Genomic DNA, 24,982 nt, shown 5'->3' with positions numbered 1-24,982 from the left:
TTAAGGTAACCTGCCCTTTTCAACAAGGGAGAAAAATGATACATTTCTGACACAAGCTGCTCTAAGTTCAGACCATTGAATTACACAGGCCCCTGAAGCCACCATTAGCCGAAGCGAGAAAAAAATGAGAAAAATAAAGCCAAAGTATACAATATTTGAACACTATGAAAAGAATGAATAAACACAGAATGAATATGAGACTTGATCAGTGTTCCATGCTTCTTATCTACACAGGGCTTGATGGCTTCCACACCGAAAGCGACCATTGATGAACCAAATAAGCTTTTTTATCAAAAATCGCCAAAGCAGTTGTCTCTTTCAGCAAGCTTCCACATGCTACACAACCAAGATCATCTAATGGCAATCCAGTTTAGTTATTTTCACAGTCCAATCCACAAATTTCTAACACAGGCCCTGTTGATCTGCTCAGAAACGGATTGATCCGCACCCACACAAGTGAGAAAATTGAAGCCAAAAGAATAGACCAGACTACCACAATGGTTGGTGTTCTGTTCTGCTTCCCCATCAAACCCTTCAGGAAAGGATAGAGGTGGACAATGACCCAGAAGGCAAAGAAGAACTTCCCAAACAGTGGACCCCATGAGTCATAGCCGTTGTTGATTGCGCTAGATATCCCCGACACAGTCCCAATTATGTTGATGATCAGCAATGTCAAAGGAGGAATTAACATCGATGTCCATTTGAATACATAGAGCTCTGCAAACTCTCCATCATCTCCACCTTTTGAAGTGACTGTGAAACTGGTGTCAACTCCGGCAAGCACCTTCAGCAGGCCCTGGAAAAGAGCAAAGAGGTGGGATGAGACGCCACCTATCACCCAGAACTGTTCATTTCTCCACCAATCATCAATTCCGATCCTGCCCCACTGCATCTCAAGCACACCAGTTGCTATGATGCACAAAAAGAGTGAGATGAAAATTATGCTTCCATAGTTGCTAACCTGTTAAATAAGAGGATATAAACATCAGAATTTAGTAGGCAGAAATATAACATATAACAGATTCTAACTAAATACTTATATCTTAGGAAGAGAGATAAAGAGAATCATCCAAATATCTGATAACTAAAAAGGAAAATATGGTTTGGTACAGTTAAGTACCTCAGGGATGATAAATTTTCCAGTGAGAAGGCAAATAGCCGGTAATGTACAGTAGGCAATGAGTGGCAAAGATGTCCATGGATATACGACAGAATTGATGTAAGAAAGCCTCTCCAACCATTTCAAACCACCCCCATAACCATACCAGATAGGGCAGTGCTTGCTTAAGAAGATCTCCACTGACCCAAGTGCCCATCGAAGGACCTGGTGAAGGCGGTCAGAGAGGTTGATGGGTGCAGATCCTTTGAATGCTGGCCTTTTGGGTATGCAGTAAACAGAGCGCCAACCATGGCAATGCATCTTGAATCCTGTCAGTATATCCTCCGTCACAGAGCCATATATCCAGCCGACCTGCCATGGACAGAACCAAATCATACATTTTACATTCAGCCATTGCAAACCTAGCCCGTGCTTGGAATGTCACCAATGCCAAAAATTGGCGCCTGGAAATTTATTTACCTCCTTTCCCCATTCTGTTTTATCTTCATAGCCACAACTTATAACATGAATAGCTTCATTCAAGAGTGACGCTTCAGCAGCATGAACTATTCCACCATTCTCCTTGAGAGTGGCTGCCACGAAAACAGGAGATTGGCCAAACTTTTTCTCAAGTTTCCTCAGGGGTTGCAGGAGATCTTTTTCCCCCTTGGTTTCTGAAATGGAGAAAAGAAACAGATGAATGGCCATTTTTGTTGCAGTTGGCATGATTACAAAATGCTTTGACATGCTGAAAACTGTGAGTAATGTTGAGTAAAGAATTGAAGTTATAACTTAAAAATACACGACACCTTGAAGCCCCTCTCCAGCATCATTTAAGGCATATATCTGTGAAGAAGTCTCCTTCGATTTGGTCTTTTTGTTCACCTTGGTCTTTCCTATTCCCTTCTTACGCTTTGACCCACAGCATAAGCAGCACCACCTGGGCCAACAGTTGCAAGACTTTCTTGGGGGTTTCTCCCTGACAGGAGCATCATATCCATAAAGAGCACGCCTTCTGAAGACACATCCTGTTCCTACATAAATTGGTCCTTGAATGCCATCCAACCCTTTCATGTTGACCTAATAAGAAAATATCAGGTTAAAAAAGATCAAACTTTAAATTATAACTTATTAGCTTTAAGAACATTCATCCAATTACAATTGAATGACATACATCAAAGAAAACAATATTTCTGTTTGCATATCTGTCATGTCGATCTATCCCATCAAATCTCTGAGGAAATTGAACATAACACACTTTTTGCCCAGATATAGGATCCATCATGAAGCACATGGCTTCTCTGAGAGCTTTGCTGTTATTGATGTAGTGATCACAGTCAACATTAAGAAGAAATGGTGCATTGGAGAGAACAGCCGACACTCGCACCTTGAGACATCCAAACAAATCAGTTACAAACATTGGTTTGACATTATATATATCTATCTATCTATGTATATATATTATATACAAACACAGAATGAGATCTCAGAACAAACTGTGTGACATACTAAAGCATTCATAGCACCAGCTTTTTTGTGATGATCAAATCCAGGTCTTTTTTCACGCGAGACATACACCAAACGAGGTAGCTCATTTCCTTCCACATCAACCACACCATTAGGGCCAAGGAAAACCTGCATATAAGCAAGATTATAAAGACTGTCAAGCCTTTCAAGGATCACAAGAGAGAAAACCATAACTCGAGAGAATAGATCAAGAACGAAATGTCGGATAAAGGCAAAAAAAGCTTCAGCATATTATTCAAAGAAAACTTTAGTTCTTTTGTTCAAGAAAACTGATAAATTTATAATCCTAAATAGTTACCGTATGATATTTAGAAAATACACCACCTTTTGTGAATGGACCTTATTAAGTTAGTTTCACATAACCAATCAGCAAGACATTTCTGTGACATTGTGCAACTTCCCCATCAGGAACATCAACCAGGTATTGATAAGTACTTTTCTGCGTTTCCAGTGGCTTAGTACAATATCAAAGAAAATCAAGTTTTCTTAACTAAAAGATGGAGAAATTCAGTGCACATGAACATCGATGCCATACAGACAGACATGCAGGTGTAACACACATTTAGTTATGCAAGTGATGACATCTCCATCTCAACTCGGATAGTCTGAAAGAGATCATATCAACAATAATTGCTGATGCAATTAGTGGTGACTTGGAGATACAATTTTTAGGTGTAATCAAAGAGAGGCAATGGAAAAGTAGTAAGGACAAACTTACAGTATGTGGGAGACAGTTTGAAGGAAAAGAAGCTAGTTCTAGAGCAACATGCATTTAAAAGACACCAGAAAAAAGCAATTTTTGGGGCATAAAACATTTCATTTAGTCATGCTTGCCTTGCTTGCAATTCCTAATGCATCACAAGTTGTGACTTAACATCAGAAGGCCTGTGACAGGCTCTACAAACAGAGAAAGTGTAGCCTATAACTGTAAAAACATTTTACGCTAAATTGAGACCCTCCAAACTTGTGAGTGTTTGACATGCATAGTTCTAAACTAATTTGACTTTGAGCTAGCATTAGTTCTATGTCCGTTCGCCAGGATAAGCGTACAGCTATCTACTAAGTCACACAGGTGCGTCAAATATGGTGGTGCATCCGCGTCAACTCAGGTGCGGGTGCGGCCCGACACGGCACTTGACTCAGTCGGTTGCTGCTGACCACACCCATTCTTCTTTTCTCTTTTTCCTTTTTATTTTTTTCCTTCTTCTATCTTTTCCTCTTCCTTTTCCCCTCTTCTCTCTTTCCTCCCCTATTTTATTTAATAAAACTTTGAGTTTTGTATGAGATTAAGCTAACCTTGATAAAAAAATGTTTTAAAATATAGACAAATAAAATTACTTATATATAACAGATCATATATATATATGCTCTCACCACACCCGCACCTAAATTTTTTTCGAATTTGTCGCATCCCGCACCCTGCACCCATGTGATATAGCCTATCTACAGATGAACTTTTATAAAATTTCAGTTCCCAAATAGCAGTGTAGAACCCCATACCTGTATCATTCCTGGATGATCGCGTACATTATTTCCAGGCCAAGGAGTTCCATCTTGCATGGTCCAACCATCCTCCGGGACTTTCTGAGCTTGTGCAACTAAGGCATTGATCCGAACTTTGAACTCTTCATATTCTCTCTGAGGAAAATTTAGAGGCCGTGAAGCAAGTCAGTTTCCACTGTGAGAGCTGCAAAAACTTTCGGAATACAGAAACAACAGATTGTGGTGCTTGCAACTGAAACCAAATTAAGAATTGACAGACAAAACATGTTAAAAACGAACACTTTCATATTGCCAACAGAAATCTAGGTTGGTGGAGGGAAATGCCTAATAGAAAAATTACAAGTGCAAGTAATATGTTCAAAAGTATTGTGCAGTCAATCAAAAGTTAGAACTATCTTGATCAGCAATGCTGGACTCTGATCCTATTCAATTTGCTGAACACAGTGATTGATGCAAAGCAAGATTTAACGGAATGTAGCCTCAGAACAAAACATACACATCAAAAACTGACCTTCATAGCTCGTCGCTCTCTAATAAAATCTGGATGAACCTTATCCTTAAGATAATCAATTTTCTGTGCAAAGTACCATTCAGGAGCCCTAGGTTCAATGCTGTATTTTTTGCAGAATGGGACCCATTTTCTAGCAAACTCAGATGTTTCTGAGAGTGCTTCAAATGTCAGCATGGCAGCACCATCATCTGAGACATAGCAAGCAACTTTTTCAACTGGATAGTCCACTGCAAGAATAGACAACACTGTGTTTGCAGTAATCAATGGAGGTTCCTTCATAGGATCCACTGTACTGACAAAAATGTCAATATCAGCAAGCTCTGATGGCTTCCCCTCTCTTTCATACCTGAGAATTCAAACATAGAATCTTAAAGATATGCAAAGTGGTCGTTCTTATTTAGGAAAGGCAAAAAACATACATTCACAAAAAGGATTAAAATTATGTATAGCAGTTAGCCTACAAATGCTGTGTACCTCAATGACAGTCGATCTAGGTACGTTTCTCGCTCAATAGGAGACCATTTAGGAAATTGATCAAGAATCCATGATAGAGCAAACCATATCTCACAAATAACAGAAGTAAGCCACAGTCCGTATGCATTTGGAACAGGATGACGAATTCTGTAATGGAAAAAAAAGCCAAGGACTACAAGCCGCAGTACAATGATCATTCTGTATGGATTTATTTTGCTTGAAGGAATGGGGACCTTCCTGGATAATGGTTGCCTTCCTTCATCATTTCTGTAAATAATAAATAAAAGGAAGTTCATAAATGTGAATATAAAAAAGATATAGTACATGACTACCAGCAAGCTATCCAAGGTTCACTAAATATGATATGCGACTAGAAGAACACTATTATGTTACCCAAAAGAAAAGTTTGTCAAAACAAAAGGAATATACATACGTGGGCAAATCAAGATCATCTGGCTCATCACCATCAGGATTTGCATTCTCATGTCTAACCATCTGCAATTTATTCTGCCTCTTCTTCCACTCCTCCATTCGATCCTTCCATGTGACACTTCCATAACCATACACTGCCAAATCTTTGTTAGGATCCAAAGGCCTAGGTGGCCCAGCTGCGATACAAAAGATATAGATCAAGAATCAATCACGGTCTTACAAGAACAAAAAATACACACGAAATACTGACAACATACATGACACAGATTGATCTGGAAATGATACAGGATGAACACGGTTGCTGCTTCCCCCGGCAAATGGAGGTACAATAAGTGCATGACTATCATCAGGAACTCCAGCATCCTGAATTAAAACACAAGAAACTATTAAGACGAGAAAAGCTGCAGATGCCAAAATACCATCCAAAAGCATAATTCATGTTAATTATGTACCTCTCCTCGGTATGTAAGGAGTGGAATGTCAGATGCGCCATGAGATCCAAATGTGTCCCCTGCATCACTACGACCAACATTGAGCCTGCCATGCAACATTGACTCAGCAATTTGCCGAGAATCATTTTGGTTCCTATGACCGCCAAAGCTAAATTCATTCTCCAAGTCATCGAAATCATCTTCTTCTTCATCACCATCGACTCTAGGACTACCTGAAAAGAACAAATTTCTCTACATTCAATTGAAAATACACACTGAAAAGAAGTCACATCTTTACTTGAAATGCACATAATTTCCCAGGACTGAGAAGTTCGTTTCCTTTCAGACCATTGAAAATGTGACAAAAAAAAATTGTCCATTTGAATATGCAGATCTCTAGCCCAAATAGAAGCTTTTTGATTCTATCTTCACCCTTAGGTATCAAAAAATTGTGTTGACAAAATAAAAAAACGAAAGAAGAGCTTATTTCACATAAACGTTTCTACCATATGACAGATAAAATTTGAAGACATAAAGTGAAAATACGTTTGACCTTTATGCCTTTTATATCTAGTTCTGCACTGTGGACATGCCTGAGTACCCTCCCTCCTTTCATATTCATAGCAAGTTCTACAGACAGGGAAGGCACATTCATTACAGGCCACAAAAGGCTCTCCGTCAACTGTTATTTCGATCCCATCTCCACAAATCTGGCAGATCTGCCCACTTAATTCTTTCGTCTTTGGCTGAAAAAAAACAATAATCCACGTCATCGAAGAGAAAAGGAAGACCCAACTATAGTAATAAGAACTGGCCATACAAACTAAAAATCCAAGAGGTGGACTGTCAGCTCACAAGCACAACACAGGAAACAGAAAATCAACAATTTCAGACAGCAGCATGTCAAAGTGGGTTCAGCTCTAAGGGCAACACAAACACCAAGCTAGATTGGTCAGCACATCCATCTAAATGGCTAAGCGGAAGCGAACTAAAAGTAAAGTGGAGGAAGCATGCGCAATTTCCTAAATCAAAGGCCAACGGAAAAGATGACCGGTTTTGCCCTGAGATAGAAAACAAACCGACTAATTTGTGAGTCAAACTGAGGAAGGCTGAAGCAAAAAAGGAGAAAAAAATACAGCAAAAAGTAATGGCAAGAGAAAAAAAATACGGAACTGCAGAGAAAAAGGATGACACCTGAATACATATTCAAAAAGAGAATTAGCCAAGTGGTACTAGCATTTTGATAAGTAGACACGGAGAGAAGAAAAAAACGAAAAAAAGCAAAATTGAACAACACCAAAAGAAAATCGAGAAGGAATCGTAAATAACGGTTGCGATCTTTTCGTAACAAAAAAAGAGGAAAAATGGAAAGGAGGGGGGTGGATGGGAGGGGGCGGAAAGAAGCTGAAAGAAGAAAAAATGAGAAGTAACATAAAATTTTGACGCCTGCGACAATCAGAATCCACCAAGACACAGGGCATTCAGTAAAACAGAAGAACACGGCCTAGCCGAACGGGCATTCCACGAAGTGTATAAGAAGGTGCATTTGAGAGGGCAAATATGGGTTTTTTTCCCCAAATCGAGCGTACCTTGTTTAGTTCTTCGGCATTGATCAGTATGAACTCGTTTCTGTTGTGAGAGCCAGCAATAAGCCGACCATTGGTAGCCATAAGTCCCCGAGAAGAAGAGAAATGAGAGAGGGACAGAGGAGACTCTCTCCCCAAGAAGGCCGAAAACAACACCCCCCGTCTCTCTCTCTCTCTCTCAGACTCCTCTAAGAGAAGTAATCCCGGCACCCACCTAAAATGATCGTGTAGAAAGCTTAACCAACAACATGGAAAAGTAAGAGGAATTAAAAAGTGCGCTGAACAAAAATAACACAAAATGTCTATCTTCCTCCAATCTCCCTCTTCCCTCCTCTCCTCTCTCCCTCATCATTTGGGCGGCGAAGCCAATTCCCTTTTGATCTGACTCAGATGGGTCATGGTGCTTACAGTTACGGAAGGGCGACGACAGCAGACATGGAGAAGAGACTCATGAGGGAGAACTGAAGGGAACGAGAAATTTGTTAAATATACTCAGAGAGAGAGAGAGAGAGTTCGTCGTATTAACTTGCTTTAATTGAACGCGTGAATGAATGGATGAGAGAGACAGCAAAACGCTGTGGTTGTGGGGCCAAACAAGAAGCCTGAAACCTTTTGTTTATTGTGTTTCAGCGACAGTCAGTATCACTGTCTGAGCACTGCTTGCTACAGAAGGCGGACTCAGAGGAAGAGAGGGAGGAGTTTGTGAGAGATCACTGAGAAAGCTGGTGGGGTTCAATGTGGATAGTGAGAGAGTGGCCAGTAAGAATCGAGGGAGGAAGAAGAAGGGAGAAATGGGGAGAGGTAGGAAGCGCTTGTGGAACTGTAGCTTTTCTTTGGTCTCCATCACAGTTTTGGAAGGGGCTTCAGTCACATGTTTGGTGAGAGGAGCAAAGGGTAGGGAGGCGAGGAGAGGTGGGATCACATGACATCAAGGAGTACACGACTGGCACCGATGGCGATCTCTTAAGATGGGTGGCGATTTCTCGATATTAAAGGCCTGCCATAATGGTGGATCAATTTTCTGACAGAATCTCTTACTGTAAGAAGCCTCTAACTGTATAGAAAAGCCACTGGTAACTATATTAAGGCAGTCTGCTAATTTTTAGGCCGACCGTCTGTAACCTTTCATTTTAAAATCGTTGTCTTTAATTAATAAGCAGTTACCATCCACATTTCCTTTCACAGCTACTTTCCCTGTTCTCTCTTCTTCTTCCCATACTTACAGTGAAGTTTGAACCCCATAAGTCTCTCTCTCTCTATCTCTCTCTCGCGTTGGTGCATCGTTACCAGCAAATTACTAATTTCAAAAGCTTGAAGGCACTTGAAAATCGGGGTTGACAGTGCTCTATGCTCTTCCAATACACCACCTGATGCAGGAATACAGAAACAGAAGGATTAGCAGGTCTCTCCTTGAGATATTTGAGAGATGCAGGATTGCCCACATTTTCATCGTTTGGTAAAAACGAATGCTAGAATATTAGTTTAAAAAAAAATCGGCCAAGCTGCTGACTGCCCGATTTAGTAATTCAGCTGAACTGGGTAGTGAATGGTTAAAATATTATAATATTTATTAAATACTTAAAAAATCATAAATACATCTAAGAACTAAAAAACGTTTAGCCGCGACACTCCAAAGTCGCCTATATCTGCAAATTCAGGCCAAATTTTATGCTGATTTCTGTAACGCTTTTAATTTCTTTTGGGAAACAGTTGGCAAGGGAGATAGAGATAGAGAGAGAGAGAGAGAACTGTTTCATGATTCATGGAGCCAGTTGTAGAAAAGATGAAGGGGAGGGAGGGGCCTGAGTTTGGAGTTTTCTACGGAAATGGCCAATGAGATGCTCAGCACATCCATCGGGAATAGCTGTCACAGCTTTGAGCCACGAAAAAAATGAGAAAGAGAGAGGTGTGTACATCTTCTTTATTTCTGTGGAGATGTTTGTGTCAAGGAAATTCGGCTTTGCCACTCTGTTTTTTTCTTTTGATGATCTTTTTTCTTAAACTATTGGGAAATCATTATTTAATAGACCAACTTTTGACTCTAATTTCTAAAGCTCACGTTGGGATCGGCTTCTTTGCCCAGAAAGCCAGCTCGACTCATGCTGCTGCTGAATCTGAATCGACTTGGGGAAGCTCAGCCACTGTGGTGGAGAGGGCAGTCACCATGGAAAAGGATTCTGTCACAAGAGAATTTTGCAGAAGGTTTAGAAGAAATGAAGGGCTAAAAGAAAGCATCTATCTGCCTTTAATGCTAAAACTATCGGGTCCCTGTCTGCCAACTAGGTCCAGGTGTCTCTTCTTTCTTTAACACCAAGTAAACGGCCATCCATCCGGCGTTTCATACATAAGCTGAAATTGCCCTCTCTCTCTCTGTCTTAATCACTTATTGTACCCTCTCATGAGCTCTCTTTTGACTCTTGACCTGCAAGATCTTGCACATGCATGCCCATATCATGATTTTACAAGGCAAAATCATGATTTGAACATATGGTTTTTACCTAACAAGGTTGATAGATCTTATGAAAATTGAATATGTAAAAGATTTAACATCATATTGAGAAATAAGATTAGATTCAGATGTAAGATATGACATCTGGTCATCGATTCAGATTCAGTTTTAAATAAAAGCCTCATTGAATTCAAATTAAGTATACATATGATGCAGTCGAGATTCGGATGTGAATCTAGAATTCATGTTAGGATAAGGTTTGATGTGTAAATTTAAGGATTGAATTCAGATATGGTATAAACTTTTCCTTATCCATATTTGAATATGAATACGTGAACGTCCGACAAGCCCGATATAACTGAGGGTGCAGTCAGTTCGAATCCGATCTGTTGACATCTTTATTCTTAACTTCCCATGCATTGTGGTAATGTTCATATGACCAGCAAAATGAAACCACATTCTCAGCCAAGATCAACAGTGAGTAAAAGAGAGAGGAGTAAGTTTTTAGAGAGAGAGAGAGGTGTTTGGTGATTTAGATGTCTGCATGATGACCTGGGAGACCCAATCCACTAGTTGACAGAAGATAGAGTTGAGTCGTGGGCAACAGTAAGATTGACGTATGAGTAGTCTTTGTTGGATTCTCATGTACTGAATGCCAGGAGAGCAGATCCAACCAAGTTTGGAAGAAAGGTACATGTAGTTGTTGCAAAATGGTATATGTTAGTTAGCCTAACGAGCGGAGCGACCTACTCCATTATCTCCAAACAGATGCAGCAGCACCAACCCTTGCGCTAAATTTTTTAATGCCTTATTAGTTGGATCTCCATCAGGCCCACCAACTGACGCTACCAAATATACCAAATCAGTAACTTGTTCTGGATTTCATCAAACAAGATCATGATCTCACAGCTTTCTTCACAGATTGGGAGACATTAAGAAACAGAACCAAGTTCATGATTCTTGGGTTCTCTCTACTGGTGTTTCTAGTAAGAATTCTGGAGATCAGGAACTTGATTGTTACCTTACAAACTAAAATTCATTCGGTGGCAAGGATAATGGCAGTACAGGGGAGAAAAGGTATCGATACCCACCTGTCGATCGGTTTCGGCAACGTAGGTCGCCACCTGAAAGACTGTAACACCTTTCCTTTCTAAAAATTCGCTCAACTTTACGTTCTTTCTTTCTTTCTCTTAGCAAAGGACAAGGAGCTTGTCTTCCCTCACAGCTAACAAGACTCTTAAGTAAGATCAGGTCAGATCTGACCTAATTAGATATATGTAGTCAGCTTTGGACTTGAATTTCGATTGGATTCGATGTTCCAAGTTCTAAGACAGAATCCAATCCTAATGCATGTAGTTCAGTCCAGTTCCTAGCAGATCTCAAACTCGATTTTGGATTCACTTATCTATACTGCACAATGAGCCTGCATTTGATTAGTAACCGGATGTTGTTTTTTACCAAATCCGACATGTAGTGGTCTCTGAGGTGGTTGGTGTAACATTTTGAGGTAGGGGTTGGTAGACGGTCAGTTTCTATTTCGAGTGTTGGAGACGTCAACCTCCTGTGCTGTAAAATGAGGGAGAAAGGGGTCACTTGTGAGCAAGTTGAAACATCTAAGACACCGAAAACAAGCCATGTATCTTAAGCTCTTTGCCATGAAGTCCCCCGCCCAGAATTCAATGTCACGGGAGTTATAAAAATCAACTGCCCACAAGTTGAGATCCTATACGAAACCAAATTAAGGATCTTAGTTTTGATGTATATTTTATATCGCCGGGGTCTAACTATGGTCATAACTTAAGAGAACGTGACGTTTTGTTCTCAATTGTCACAGTAGAAGATGAAAGGAGCTAATTCTTTTATGCTAAGAAGTTTAGAGTTCAATACAGGCAAATCAATCCAGCCTTCATGTTTGATTGATTACCAAACACTTAGAGATCCCATTTTTCTCAAACACTTAGAGAAAACATAGATGAAGGCCCTTCTCATAATATTTTAAATATAATGTCTACCATATAGATGACCACCCTTTTGGCCCCCCTTCGCCTTCTTATTTTAAAAGGGAAGAAAAAGAGCTGAACCGCGTTCCTAGAAAGCAAAAAGATAACCTATTTTATAAATTTGACGTTCAAGGCAACACGATATGCATTGTGCAAATAATAAACTATCAAAACAACGAAATATTTTTCAAGGAAGTTGGCAAATTTTTCACCCTTTAGAGTTACCAAAATACCCCTCTGTTAAAAAGTCGATCGGACCTTACCATGTCAACAGCATAACATGTGAATTGTCTTTTGCTATTCCAGAATTTTTAGCATCAGTTGGATTAGAAGTCCCATTGCTCCTTTTTGCAAAATTGGACAAGTGTAGGGTCTCAAGTGTCTAAAGTATTGTATGTCAGATTTTTCACTAATTTTTATTCTATTTTTAAATGTTTGTTTTATTTATTTTATGTATTTTTCATTTATTTTTTAAAATTGAGTTTTAAATATTTTCCGCATATATATATTCACGACCTATTCATCTGAATTTGTGAAATCAGCAAATTCACCAATTGAGTCAGATATGAGGCCAAAAGCTTGAAGTTGAGGGTACTAATCTTTTAAATTCTAGCCTTTAAGGGCCAATCGACATATAATTAAGTAGAAGTTTTTGAGATATTAACATATATATAAGCAATATGTGCGGGTTTATGTGGTCAGTTGCCCACACAAGCCTACATGTGCCATGGCGCATGACTGGTTTGACTTTCTGGATAATTAGGCATTTTTTTGTACTATAAAATTAGAAATATACAATTGTTTATATCCAAGGACGGGAATATTCTCAGATGATTTATCATCAAACTCCAGTACTAAAAAGCAAATTAAACTTCAACAAACAGATTCTTCTTTATTAGAATTATAAAAGCAAAAAAGGAACCCCAGTCCTATAAGTTTAGCAAAATAAGGTCGCAACCTAATTTTATGGGATCTTGGAGTTGGAATACTTTTAGGGCCTTTTTTATTAAAAACTTTACATTGAAAGAGAATTGCATGTTTAGTTCAGAAAAGTACGACCATGATCCAACTTTATCGGAACTTGGGGTTGGAATACTTTGAATATTTAAAATTTAAGTCCTCCTGTTAACTCTCGTGCATTAATTTGATCATTTCTTCCAAAAACAGAGAAAGAAACTCAATGATGGTATATAATATGAATGCAGATATAATTTTCATTTGTATATTGAAATTAAATATGTATCGACTGTTTGAACATTAATTCGGTGTAGTCGACTATTCTTTGCGTCATGGATTGTAAAACTGTTATATTACATATATCTATCAACACAAATTTAAATTATTCACTACTGTTCCACCTTGAGTTGTTGGCTCATTTTATCATGAATGTTTTTCTCTTTTATACTATCGGTTCATACCCGTAAGAATTTTTATAATTGAACGCCGACATTTATTTTATGGTTGACAAAAAGATCATTATGGGCGTATATATGTGCATTAATTCATTCCCCTCATGAGTCATGCCCATGGTTAACAGATGATGAATTCTAAACTCATGGTGCGGGAAAATAAGAATGGCTCTTCCCCGTCTTCTGATGATTTTCTGGCCATTCGCCGGAAATTGCAGAGAGCTGGTATAAACGTTTTGTAAGGAATCGGAAAAGATCGATAACTTAAAGAAGGCAGGCAGGAGCCCGCTGGGGATAGTGCAGTAATCACAGTTAGGACTTTCTAACAAATATCTATACTTTATCTATATATATATATATATATATATATATATATATATATATATATATATATATATATAAATAAGATAAAGATAAAAGGATTTCTTGATCATAGATCATAAAAGGGAGGAAGGTGTACGTATATGCAGTCCATGAACTCTCTTTGGGTATGAATTTGAATTATCAGAAGAATCTAAGTATGTTCATGTGCAGATAACATTAAAATATAAATTTATTCTTAACAGCACGTCAATTACGTGATACAAAAAAAACTTTGACGAGTAATTTTATTTTTTAAGAATTTAACGCAAGAGAATATTTATAAATTATAATGAGACTATAAGTGCGTGCTTCAATTTCCTGTCTCATCGTCCATTTGCGATCAATGGTAAATCTGGGGTCTACTTTTAGTAAGGTCCCTGGTTTGCTTCCTGTTTGATATGTAATTCAAATTTTAACTGGATCCAACATGATAATACGAATCGCTAGTAACCAAGTTTGAAATCCATAATCCATATCGATTTTCTGGCTGAATCTGATAAATATCCAAATCCAGATACACGCAAAGGTTCGAGATACTATTTTCACTTTGTATAATCCAAACCCCCTGAGTCTCAAACTTGATGTAGTTGAACATTTGTTGTAGAAAACATAATAGTTGTATTTAGTGTGGACTGATTGTTCACCCAAAAGTTTGAAAGGTAGTGCAATATTGGAAATGATAAGGAGAAAGGAAATCAAGGAAAACTGGAGAAAGTGTTTATGGAATCCAAGCACTCCATCAAGAGCAAGTTGGTTTACTTATATAGCTTGTAACAACAACCTCCCCACCCAAGATCGACTCTAAAAATTTGGAATTCTCATGACAATCAGGTGTTACAATGGGGAGAAGAGCAACCTCCACAGTCTAACAGTGTGTCCCATATCACAAAATGTGTGGAGTGGCGTAGTGAAGAGATTTGGAAGGAAAGGGATTCCATGGTGGACGATGGATAAGGAAGCTAAAGCTTTGTCAGAGGTTAGAATAAAACAGAAAAGGCTCCATGAGTGCTGGTCTATGACCTTTCAAACTGTAGTTTGGAGGCTAAACCAGATAGCTCATGGAGGAAGAGAGGACTGGGGAGCTAAGGGCATCAATGCTGATGTATGGACTACCTGCAAAAGGGTTTTAGAAGGAATGAAATGGAAGGGCAAAAAGAATGCAGCTCTGTTGTTGAGGTCGAGGCACAGCAATCAAAATTCTGCTCTAAAATCTTCAATGCTCATGGTGCAAGGAATGAGGCGTAAATGTTTCTTTCATATTGGCTAGAAGGCGTGGCCAAGAACAGAAATAAGGTGGATATTGTCAACGATAAGGCAAAAATCACTTGATAATTATGAAGCTGCAAAGAGGACTTGTCGAAGATGGTCGAAATGATCTTGCCTCTTTCTAGACTGGACGACTAGATCATCGAAAGACACCTCCATCCTTGTCTGCAAAATCCACCACTGTGCAAGCTGGCCAAGATAGCATTACAGCTAAAGCTGTCACCTGAGTATGCCAAAATTATATTGCTAAAATCCTTCAAGTGATTGTAACTTTCAATGGTGAAGTCAAGGAGATTGATATGATAAAAGTGGCAAAAAATCTCCTTGTAACGAATCTGTATTATTTAAATGATGTAGATAGTGCGTCTCTCACATTCTGTGAGGGCTATTGTGGATGTAGGTATTGAGTACTGAACCATGTTAAGTTTCTCTTTTTCATTTTTATGGTATTAGAGTGCTCGATCTTAAGGGCAGCGTGCTACCTTTAGTGGTGATTCGGAGCAGGCATCCATCTTCTAAGGAAGGGTTTCGATCAACCACCAGACCGTGGAAGCTAAGTATCTACACCCCTATAGTCTTAACATGGCAAACTCCGTCTCACTAAAGCTGAATCAATCAAATTTCCTACTATGGAAAACTCATCTTCTTGGCCGAGATTGTCTTTTGAAGAGATGGATCACGGAAACTCTATCAAAAGAAGTTATTGGTTTAGTTGTTGGTTGGGAGACTTCAAAAGAAGTATGAGATGCTCTTATTACAGCCTTTGCTCATGAATCAAGAGCTCGTTGACCCAATGATCACAACTTTATTGCAAAAAGACCTTATCCATAGCCCAAGACTATTTGCGATGAGTTGGCTGCCATAGGCAAGCCTATTTCTGATCAAAATCAAACTGTTTTGGTTATTAAATGGCCTAGGTGATGGCTATAAGGCGTTTGTCACCTCCATGCTCACAAGGCCTTTCACCATGCAATACGCCGAAGTTGTTGCCTTACTGCAGGCTCATGAGACCAACATGCGCTTCAAGATGAAGAGGCTGAAATCAACCACCACTCAGCGTAACGAAATAATGATCAACTGCCATGCACTACAGTAATCGCAACAAGCAAAATTTCAATTCAGTAGGAAGAGAATTCTCTGAAGCGAACAACAATATGAGCAGAAAATGTCAGGACAAAAGGTGATCCAAAGAATAAACAGTTTGCAAATCCCTACAAGGTATGATGTGCCAAATTTGCAATAAGCTAAGTCACTGCTGACACATATTCAATCAGGCATTTCGAGTTGAAGATGTTCCAAAGGCCCTTGCTGCTTTAAAGATTGCTGATGAACAAGATCAAACCTGGTTCATGGATGCAAGAGCAGCATCAAACCATATCACGGATAGTCCAGGTAATCTCTATTCCATGCCGAAATATTGTGGAAATGAAAAAGTAATGGTTGGAAATGGTGAAAAGCTTGCCACTACACATACTGGAATGGTCAAGATCTCCACTGGCCATCAAATTCTCACACTAAACAATGTTCTGGTCATACCAGAAATAAAAAAGAACATGCTCTCAGATAATCATAACGTCAAATATGTTATGTTTGATGCTAATGTCCAGATACTTGCTCATTTTGGTGGCATTCAGAGATGGCAAGGGGAGTCTAAATCAGATTTTTGGTGATGTATCATCAGAGCTTCTTGCCCTGTTGCTTATTATCATAGCGAGACTCACTTCAAAGAATGGGGGGCGTCAGGACAAGATGTGGTTCCCTCCTAACAATAGCTGATTTGCTTCTCTGTTGATCCGTTTTGTCATTGGGGCTGGTTTTCTCTTGCGCAGGTTTTTTAGTGTTGCTAAATGCTCATTCCTGTTCTTTTTTGTACCTATCATGTTTCTTTTGTATAAAATTTGGGTAACCCCCGAGCAGGCGTTTTCCTGGACATTAACGCTATGTTTGGATGAAGGGAAAGAAAGGGAAAGAAATGGAAAAGGAAGGAAGGGAATAGGGAGGAAAAGTAGAAGAAAGGAAAGAGAATGATCATCCATTCATTTTCTTTCCAATGTCTCTATTTTCTGAGCGATTAGAATTATATTAAAATATCATTTCCTTCTCCTCAACTTCCTTTCGTTTAGTCATCCAAACATAGGAAAGACCTTTCTTTCCATTTCTTTCCCTCCCTCTCCCTATATATATATAGGTAGATAGATAATTTCCATGGTCTTGTGTTTTAATGGAGGACATTTAAGGCAGTTATTTCGTCAAGGGAGTGTGGCTAATTGGGTCTTAGTGAGTGCAACGGGCTTTGAATGATGGGTCCGAGCCATGAGCTATTTACTCTTTTCCAAGCCATTTACACACAAAAATATATATATATAGTAATAGTACTCCTGCTTTTGGATCCAAAAACAAGTTCATTTTCTCCCGAACGGCCTCTGATGTCATGTATCAGTCTTCTCACCTTTTCGATCATTCAAACCGGGCAAAAGGCATGGATCCACCTAACTCCTGGACTCGTTAAAAAGAACAAGCAAGACCCAATTTCTTGACCAGTAGTTCAACCTAACCCAACTTGACGGCAACTTGATTTTCAGATCCAAAACATTAACCATGTATAGAGACGCGAACGATTGACCAGCCATTCCAATTTCCTGGCAATAAGATGAACAGAGACGGACTGACATCATCTTCTTTGTCTTTTATGCTACATTTTATTTATTTATTTATGTTACTTGAATATATTTAAACATAGTTCCACTGCAATTATTGCATCAACTTCAAAGCTCACTTTTTTTCACAGCAGCAAAACAACATTTCAGCACAAGAAACTACGCCTCTTCAGAAAGTGATTAAATATTTTATTAGTATAACAGCATGCATGACCATGACGCCTCTCTGGTTCATTCGAAATCAATTTTAGATCAATATTTTAATCCCAGTTGCACCACATCTTTCTGGCAGTTGAACCTAAAAATAACTTACATTGAATCCCCCCCCACAATACACAATGAATAAAAGGAAAACCAGACCCTCACCAACCACAAGACGAAATAATAACACACAAGGAGAATGCAGTTTCCGTGAGAGTGAAGGGTCGCTTCTGTGCTTGCTATCTGTGTGCTGTGACAAGCGTTTCTATGAATCTCAGCCCATCGAGCCTCGGTGCAAATCTATCTTCCAGCTGACCGCTTTGAGATGGTACCTCGCTTGTTGACGAATTCCTTGAATTAGGATACCCCTGCATCACAGTAAATCATGAAATGCATGTCAGAGAAGTACCCATTAATGAAATCACATCAAATAAGCTTCCTGCATTTTTTCTTTTGAAATTTGATGACAGCAAGTTCTGGAACGCAAGAAGATCCATGAGAATATACGATGGAAATATACAGATTAAGACAAATTTGTGATGATGTAAAGTAAGGTTGAACTATTTAAATCGTGCACATATAACAGCATGTTTTTAATTTAAAACATAATTGTTATGTGACGCTTTATAAATTGTCAACTGAATTGATTAGACATCTCAATTAGTTTTTTAAAGAATTGTAGACTTTGGTCCCCATAAGAGTATATGGGCCACTCCTGTGGCTTGCCGTCCTCTCCCACTAGAAGCTTCCAAGGGCAGCGCAACTGCAAGCTACCAATCTCGTGGAAGATACAGATTCACGCGGCCCACACCTACTCCTATAATTGAACGTGAGGCTGTCGTCGTTCTGGAATTTCCTGGATTTTACTAATTTTTAGTGGTCCGGAGGATTGTACTTCATGTTCAATTCTACTCCACTAGAACCGTCTGGTCGTCCTTCGGGAAGAAACAGAATCCGATTCCAATGAATTTGCAGAACTCGAACGCTCATCCATGGGTGGAATTCTTGGGGCTTGTGACGTTGTCCATCTTCGCCTCCCCATGAAGCCAAGCTGATGGGTGTCAAGAGTTGCAAGAAATACTTATTCCACAAGGGTGAAACTCTCAATCGCGGAATTACCAATTACTTTCTCGTGAAAATTTGAGACATAAATGCAAAACAAACGGACATTGGAAATTGGAAACAAGAGCTAGTTAGAAATTTAGAAATTCTGAGTGGCAGTGTCCTCCCAATTCTTTTGAAAACCCAATCTCAGGGGGCGTTTAATAGCTCCGAAATATTTTCCAAGGAAATTTGGCATGAAAATTTTCACCTGTGTTCTTACTTCATGGAGTGAAATTTCTAGGGGAAAAGTTCGACTATTTGTTTTGAAATATTTTCCCTACTCGGTATGCGGTGAAAAAGGTGGGTCCTGAAATTTTCAGAGTACCAAAGGCCTCCTTAGTCTCAATCTGAAAGAAACGCATGTTTCAATAGCATTTCTTATGAAAAGCAAGCGTTTCTTATGAAAAGAGAGCGGAATAAATATGGCTTTCTTGTTTCTTCTGCTGAGGAAAGGAGTTCTCAGCGTTTGACGAAACGTGCTTCTCACGTCTGACTCATTCCTTCTTGTCAGACACGCGTGAAGAACAGGCCAGAGCTGCGTTTGGATTCCAGCATTTATTGGAAATTTTGTTCCCAGGGCAACCCTGGCGTTTCCTCACAAAAAAGGTAAGAAAGTAGCCTATGGAAACAGCAGGCGAAAGACTCACAGGAAACTTTCGAGTTTTCCGTGCAAAACAATTCCTCAGATGGGAATAACAGGGTAAGCCATTTAAACTTCCCTCCTCCGAAACAAACAGGGCCCATTGCAAAAAACTGGGTGCTGAGAAAGGGATTCCTAGGGGAAGCATGAAAGCAAAAAAAGTCATTGCTGGTGCGGAAACTGTTATTCCCCAACACGCCTTGGATTCCACAAGCAGCCATGGATCCAAGTGAATCTGGGAAGCCATGAGTAATAACAAGGTGGGTCGTCACTAGGGCAGCGCGAAAGCCATCGGGCTCTTGGAACAAACCGACGAAAGCAAGAGCTACCCCAAACGCAGGCCCAAAAAGAGTTGGGGATTGGAACCCGCTTTCCCAGACCAACCAAACCATGAGCAAACGGTTAAGGGCGGGGAAGTTTACCTCCTGGGAATTCAGGCTCCTGGAATCGCTGGGGAGAGCCGAGGCGGAGAGCAAGGTGGCGGAGGCGGCAGCCATGGACGTGAACAAGGTCGCCGATTTCTTCATCCCGTCAGAGAGAGAGGCGGAGATGGAGAGAGAGAGAAAGAGAGGGAGTGTTAATGAACCGGCGCTCCTGAAATGTGGAAACTCTCACAATTCGAAGGTGGATATTTAAAATCCGAGAGAGAGAGCGAACCGATCGTTCGTTTTTCTCAAATTTTTCGCTTTTTTCTGGTGATTGGAAACAGAAGAAACAGACGTGACTCTCAACTTCGCACTATATGACACAGCCACCGAAAAATCTCGGTTGGCCGAAGATCTTTAAAACCACAGAGAGAGAGAGAGAGATGTCCCGCCTTGTTAGGAAAAATATTATTGAGCGAGCAAAAAATTTTGAAAACATTAGGTTATTGTACTTGGACTGTACCCTTTTTTACACCGCGAAAGATTGGTGTATAAATGGATTGATGTATCCAAATTTCCATCTCATTTGAAATCATTTAAGTTAGATTTGGTAACAAGTTGAATCGGATTTCCTAAAGTTATGTTTAATAGAAAAGATGTGTTTTGGTAGATTCTTAATTTAAACTGAGGGTGTCAGTTAAATCCATTTTACACATTAAAAACTATACGTTTAACTCTGAGTGCCTAGTAATTTCACATCATCAAGGAATTTGGATTCATCACGAACTTCCGTAGCCTAAAATTTGACTCTGATTATTTAGAAACGTCAGTTATAAAGTTTCTCGGACTCACTCTGGAGTCCAAAAAAAAAAAAATCAAGTATCCTCTTCCTTTTTCATGATTTTTGTGGTAAAAACTAAAAGTTTGTTCTGAAAACATCTGGCCACCATCTTCCGAGAGCGCGTGAAGCGTGTGGGCCCCATGAGGCTGTTGGCTGCTTCCATTGGCTCCCTGATACGTGGATGGTGCCTATTCGTTGGATGAATGCCACGTGTATGGCCCAGATTCTAACACGCAGACAATATAGGCGATTTCGGAGTAGATCGGGTTCTGTTTAACCTCGATCCAGATCTGATGCATCGAATCTCCTCTTTGGATCTGAGCTTCTTAATTGATTTGGAAATTTCTCTATGCAAAGTGGATGCACGTTGAGAGGAGGAAACTTTTCTTGGGTTATTGTATAAGGGATCGAAACTTGATCCGCAATGGTTTGCGTTTTGGATATGACTAAAATCCAGATTCAGCATCAATATTGAATTTGGATTCGGGTCGGCCACGAGGCTTCCTTAAATTAAGTCCCATGCAGTAGACGAGAAGGCAGCCATCTTTGGTTGGATGTGGGCAGAATTTATCTCCTGTCTAGCCAAATAAGGCAAACAATAACCCCAGTCGGGTCGGGTCGGGTCTCTGTGATCCAATGGGCCCAGAGTTGGAGATTATGGATTCCAATATTTCCTTTATGGGCAATGTGGCAGTATCAAACAGAATTAAATTTATTTATAAGAGAAAATTTGAGAAAGAACTTTAATTACGCAGGGTCAGGGAGTCTAGGGATTCCAATATATCCTCATGGGCAATATGGCAGTATTAAGAAAAAATTAAATTTATGAGAGAAAATTTGAGGAAAAACTTTAATTTCCAATTGACCATACATATTAAAATGCAGAAATGTATAAAAACCATTAGTATAATAATGAAAAACCATGATATTTAGAGGATAGAAAAATTAAATGCCTATTGATACCTGTTTATTTTTTTGTTCTCATCATTTTAAAAAGGATCCGTTTCCATTGGTATCAGAAAACATGGGAATCCGGTTTGCTACTTCATCGTTCTTGGTCAAATCCAGAAAAATTAATAAAATCAATAGAGTTCACTATAAGGACTTGATTATCGAACCAAGATCAGTAGCAAACAAGAAAAACCGCCTTACAGAGTCTGACTTGCACGACATAATTTGTAAGGAAAAAAATATATTCAGGTGATTTCATAAAGAAAAAGTACTCCCTTAATAGTCCATCTAAAAGTATTTAAGTCATTGGATTCTTTCTACAAAATGTCTATACATAGACAAGGACAAAAAAAAATTTGGACCATTTCTCGATTTGTGCGTGTCATCCTTGCGCAGGGGCCATGCTAATCTTCTCTGTATCGTTCCAATTTTATCGGATGTCTCCGAAGAGACATGATGACAAACCTCCAACGGATATATAAAACTTGACAAACTTTCTACAATTTTCGTTACAGGACTAAACTTATAAATATCATAAACAATATGTTCTTGGATCTTACTGTGATAGCTGTGATCCTCATCCGTGAATTTTGAATCTGGCAACCCCTGGCGGTTGAGACGGGTCTATTTTTGGTTCTGGTCGATCTGAAAGGGGATCCATTTCCATTTGTATCAGAAAAGATGGAGTCTCCGATCCATACCCAAGATCCAACATTGTTGGACTGTTGAGCTTTTTACCAAAACAACAATGGAAACGTATATGGTGAAAAATCAAAATAAACAAACATATAGAGTTTCTTAAATGGCAAATTCCATGAACGATAGAAATTCCAATAAAAAAATATTTGATGATAATATATATCCGTTATTTCTAATTTTTTTGACCGCTATTCTTGCGCACAAATGCAGTTAGAAGTCGCAATAATCTCATCGGCTGAGATTAATTAACCAACAAAAAAGCAATCTGAGCCGTCCATGGAGTCCTTTATCTAAGCGTGTGAAGTTTGGAGCCCCTACTTCTTTGCTCTTTGGCATACAAATAGTCCCTTGCCTCCCTCCTTTCTCCATCTCCCCTGTTTCTACAGCTACACAGTTTCGTTGCTTTCTTTTGGATTGTCTTCGTCTTCGTTCTCTGACATCACCATGGCTGAGCACCACCATCATCATCACCATCACCATCACCACCAGAATCAGGAAGATGTACCATCTCCTGCGCCGGCAGTCGACTACAGGAAGGAGGAGAAAGAGCACAAACACCATGAGCGGCTCGGTGAGCTCGGATCAGCAGCTGCTGGTGCTTTTGCTCTGGTAATTTCCAAATTGACCGATCTTGGAAACCCTTTGATGTGCGTCTTATTTTATTCACAATTTCTGGTAATGTCCAAATTGACTGATCTTTGGGAAGTCTTTGATGTGCTTCTTATTTTATTCACAATTTCAGATTACATTCTTTCTATGAGTATATTCTAGAGCTACCCTGACTTTTTCTGAGATTATCAAGGCGAATTCAAATAGTTGGCTTACAAGTTTCTCATAGTTGGAGACTAACATAAAGACTAATTGGCAGCATGAGAAGCATCAGTCAGAGAAGGATCCGGAGCATGCCCGCAGGCACAAGATAGAGGAGGAGCTTGCTGCTGCTGCTGCCATCGGCGCCGGCGGCTACGCTTTCCACGAGCACCATGAGAGGAAGGAGGATAAAAGGGAGGCCGAGGAGGCATCAGGAAAGAAGCACCACCATTTCTTTTAGGTTACAAAGCTCTGCTGCTGCGGTTCTGTGTCCAGGCTCGTCTCTGGATTTCTTTAATGCGTTGGTGTGTCTCTGAATGTGCGTGTGTTCTCTGTGTCTGATGTTCTTTACGTGAACAATATCAGGTTAACTTTATCATCATCATGGATTAAGGCCTGCGTATCATGCTTATGTTATTATCGATTTATTTAAGCATAATTGCTATAACAAAAAGGTAGTTGGTAAAAAAGTATATATATATATATATATACATATATATATATATATATATATAATGAAAGGACAACAGAGTCTCTCACAGACCATCAAGCGACTACAGAATTCCAGAATTCCTCGCGGTCAGCAGTAAGGGAAACATAAGCGACTTAAAAGAGAAAAAAAAACGAAGACGCAAGGGAATTGAAACACCAGCATTATCACCACCGCCATTCAGATCATCGGACCAACAGGAGGCACCGCACCTCCATCACCAGATTCCGGCGGCGTTGCAACGATGGCACCACAATAGCCCTTGAGTATGTCACCTTCCTCGGCCGTGAACCCCAGGGAAGAAAGCATCGATGGCCAGCAGTTGTAAGTGATCATCCGGATAGCACCGCAGCAACCCATCCCCAAATACGACTCCCCATTCAGGAAGAAGAGTATGATCTCCGCACTGCAGGATCGCAGCTCCCACAGAGCCTCCCAGCATTGCATGAGGCCGCCGCCTCCTTCAATGGTGGCCACTGCCGCCTGGAATGGCAACTGCCTGCCTGATGCCGGCAACAAAAGGCCTACCAGAAGCATGAATATGGCCATCTTGGTTATGGACGCCATGGACCTCCCTGTCTCTTTCTCTCTTCGTGTTTGTGGTTGGCTGATTTTGGCGATGGTTATTTATAAGGACTCAGGGCAAAGGGTTGCTTCGGACGTTTTGCATGGAGGAAGCCCATGAGGTCGATTGATTCAGTTACGCTAATGGATATCCTTTATGACGGCAGTGGTGGTGGTGGTGGCGGCGATGGTGGGCGCCGTGGCTGGTGGTGGCCGCACTGGTAGAAATTGAATGACAAAGTTTTAGATTTTCGTTAAACTGGGTTTCCAGATATTCTAATTTGAATTTTGTCGATTTCATTCGAAATTCTCGATCTCATTCTTAAAAAATACCTTGAACTCAGGTTGGTCATGTGAAGGGACATGAATTCTACCTGTCCATATTTGGTAGCAAGCCAGAACCGCATCAACAATTGGAATTGAACATTGGGTGCAGCTGTGCATTTCAATCTGAGTCCAAACCTGAACCAGATACTAATATATGATGTTAACGGCAGCCACCGTGATTGCGCTCATCAACAACCAAACTAAGAGTCGGTAATCAATTCCGATTGCGGATCACGACTCTGGCTACAGTTGAACGATGACTGATAACAAAAATTCAGGTGCC

At 39.8% G+C, this 24,982-nt stretch overlaps 4 protein-coding genes and 1 non-coding gene across 7 annotated transcripts; 1 reads left to right on the top strand and 4 right to left on the bottom strand.

The window, feature by feature from the left end:
- Positions 1-8,493, bottom strand: LOC116263843 (cellulose synthase A catalytic subunit 6 [UDP-forming]-like). Its single transcript, XM_031643639.2, has 14 exons — positions 7,567-8,493; positions 6,531-6,723; positions 5,999-6,210; positions 5,804-5,909; positions 5,548-5,722; positions 5,115-5,381; positions 4,641-4,986; positions 4,127-4,264; positions 2,609-2,734; positions 2,274-2,486; positions 1,909-2,179; positions 1,580-1,773; positions 1,121-1,471; positions 1-961 (listed from the first exon to the last, which is right to left on the bottom strand). Exons 1-14 carry the CDS (start codon positions 7,645-7,647, stop codon positions 371-373), a joined length of 3,264 nt encoding a protein of 1,087 aa, XP_031499499.1. The 5' UTR covers positions 7,648-8,493; the 3' UTR covers positions 1-370.
- Positions 8,494-17,875: 9,382 nt separating this feature from the next.
- Positions 17,876-20,477, bottom strand: LOC116263947 (uncharacterized). Its single transcript, XM_031643783.2, has 2 exons — positions 20,075-20,477; positions 17,876-18,276 (listed from the first exon to the last, which is right to left on the bottom strand). Exons 1-2 carry the CDS (start codon positions 20,177-20,179, stop codon positions 18,148-18,150), a joined length of 234 nt encoding a protein of 77 aa, XP_031499643.1. The 5' UTR covers positions 20,180-20,477; the 3' UTR covers positions 17,876-18,147.
- Positions 20,478-22,159: 1,682 nt separating this feature from the next.
- Positions 22,160-22,262, bottom strand: LOC116265102 (U6 spliceosomal RNA). Its single transcript, XR_004174986.1, has one exon. It is a non-coding gene; the product is annotated as a U6 spliceosomal RNA (small nuclear RNA).
- Positions 22,263-22,841: 579 nt separating this feature from the next.
- LOC116264577 (abscisic stress-ripening protein 2) lies at positions 22,842-23,590 on the top strand. The gene is made up of 2 exons (XM_031644880.2): positions 22,842-23,117; positions 23,377-23,590. Exons 1-2 carry the CDS (start codon positions 22,953-22,955, stop codon positions 23,557-23,559), a joined length of 348 nt encoding a protein of 115 aa, XP_031500740.1. The 5' UTR covers positions 22,842-22,952; the 3' UTR covers positions 23,560-23,590.
- On the bottom strand, positions 23,578-24,873 carry LOC116264576 (egg cell-secreted protein 1.3-like). 3 transcript variants are annotated; one of them, XM_050080555.1, is made up of 3 exons: positions 24,747-24,873; positions 24,021-24,590; positions 23,578-23,714 (listed from the first exon to the last, which is right to left on the bottom strand). In XM_050080555.1, exons 2-3 carry the CDS (start codon positions 24,373-24,375, stop codon positions 23,701-23,703), a joined length of 369 nt encoding a protein of 122 aa, XP_049936512.1. In that variant the 5' UTR covers positions 24,376-24,590; positions 24,747-24,873; the 3' UTR covers positions 23,578-23,700. The 3 variants fall into 3 exon arrangements, with proteins under 3 accessions (XP_049936512.1, XP_049936511.1, XP_031500739.1); XM_050080554.1 differs by lacking the exon at positions 23,578-23,714 and having other exon boundaries at positions 23,778-24,590; positions 24,747-24,865; XM_031644879.2 differs by lacking the exons at positions 23,578-23,714; positions 24,747-24,873 and adding an exon at positions 24,706-24,724 and having other exon boundaries at positions 23,778-24,590.
- Positions 24,874-24,982: the final 109 nt, after the last annotated feature.

Source organism: Nymphaea colorata, chromosome 11 (assembly GCF_008831285.2).
Source record: "Nymphaea colorata isolate Beijing-Zhang1983 chromosome 11, ASM883128v2, whole genome shotgun sequence".
Lineage (NCBI taxonomy): Eukaryota > Viridiplantae > Streptophyta > Magnoliopsida > Nymphaeales > Nymphaeaceae > Nymphaea > Nymphaea colorata.
The sequence above is the reverse complement of the archived record's forward strand: the minus strand, read 5'-3'. Positions and strand labels throughout refer to the sequence as shown.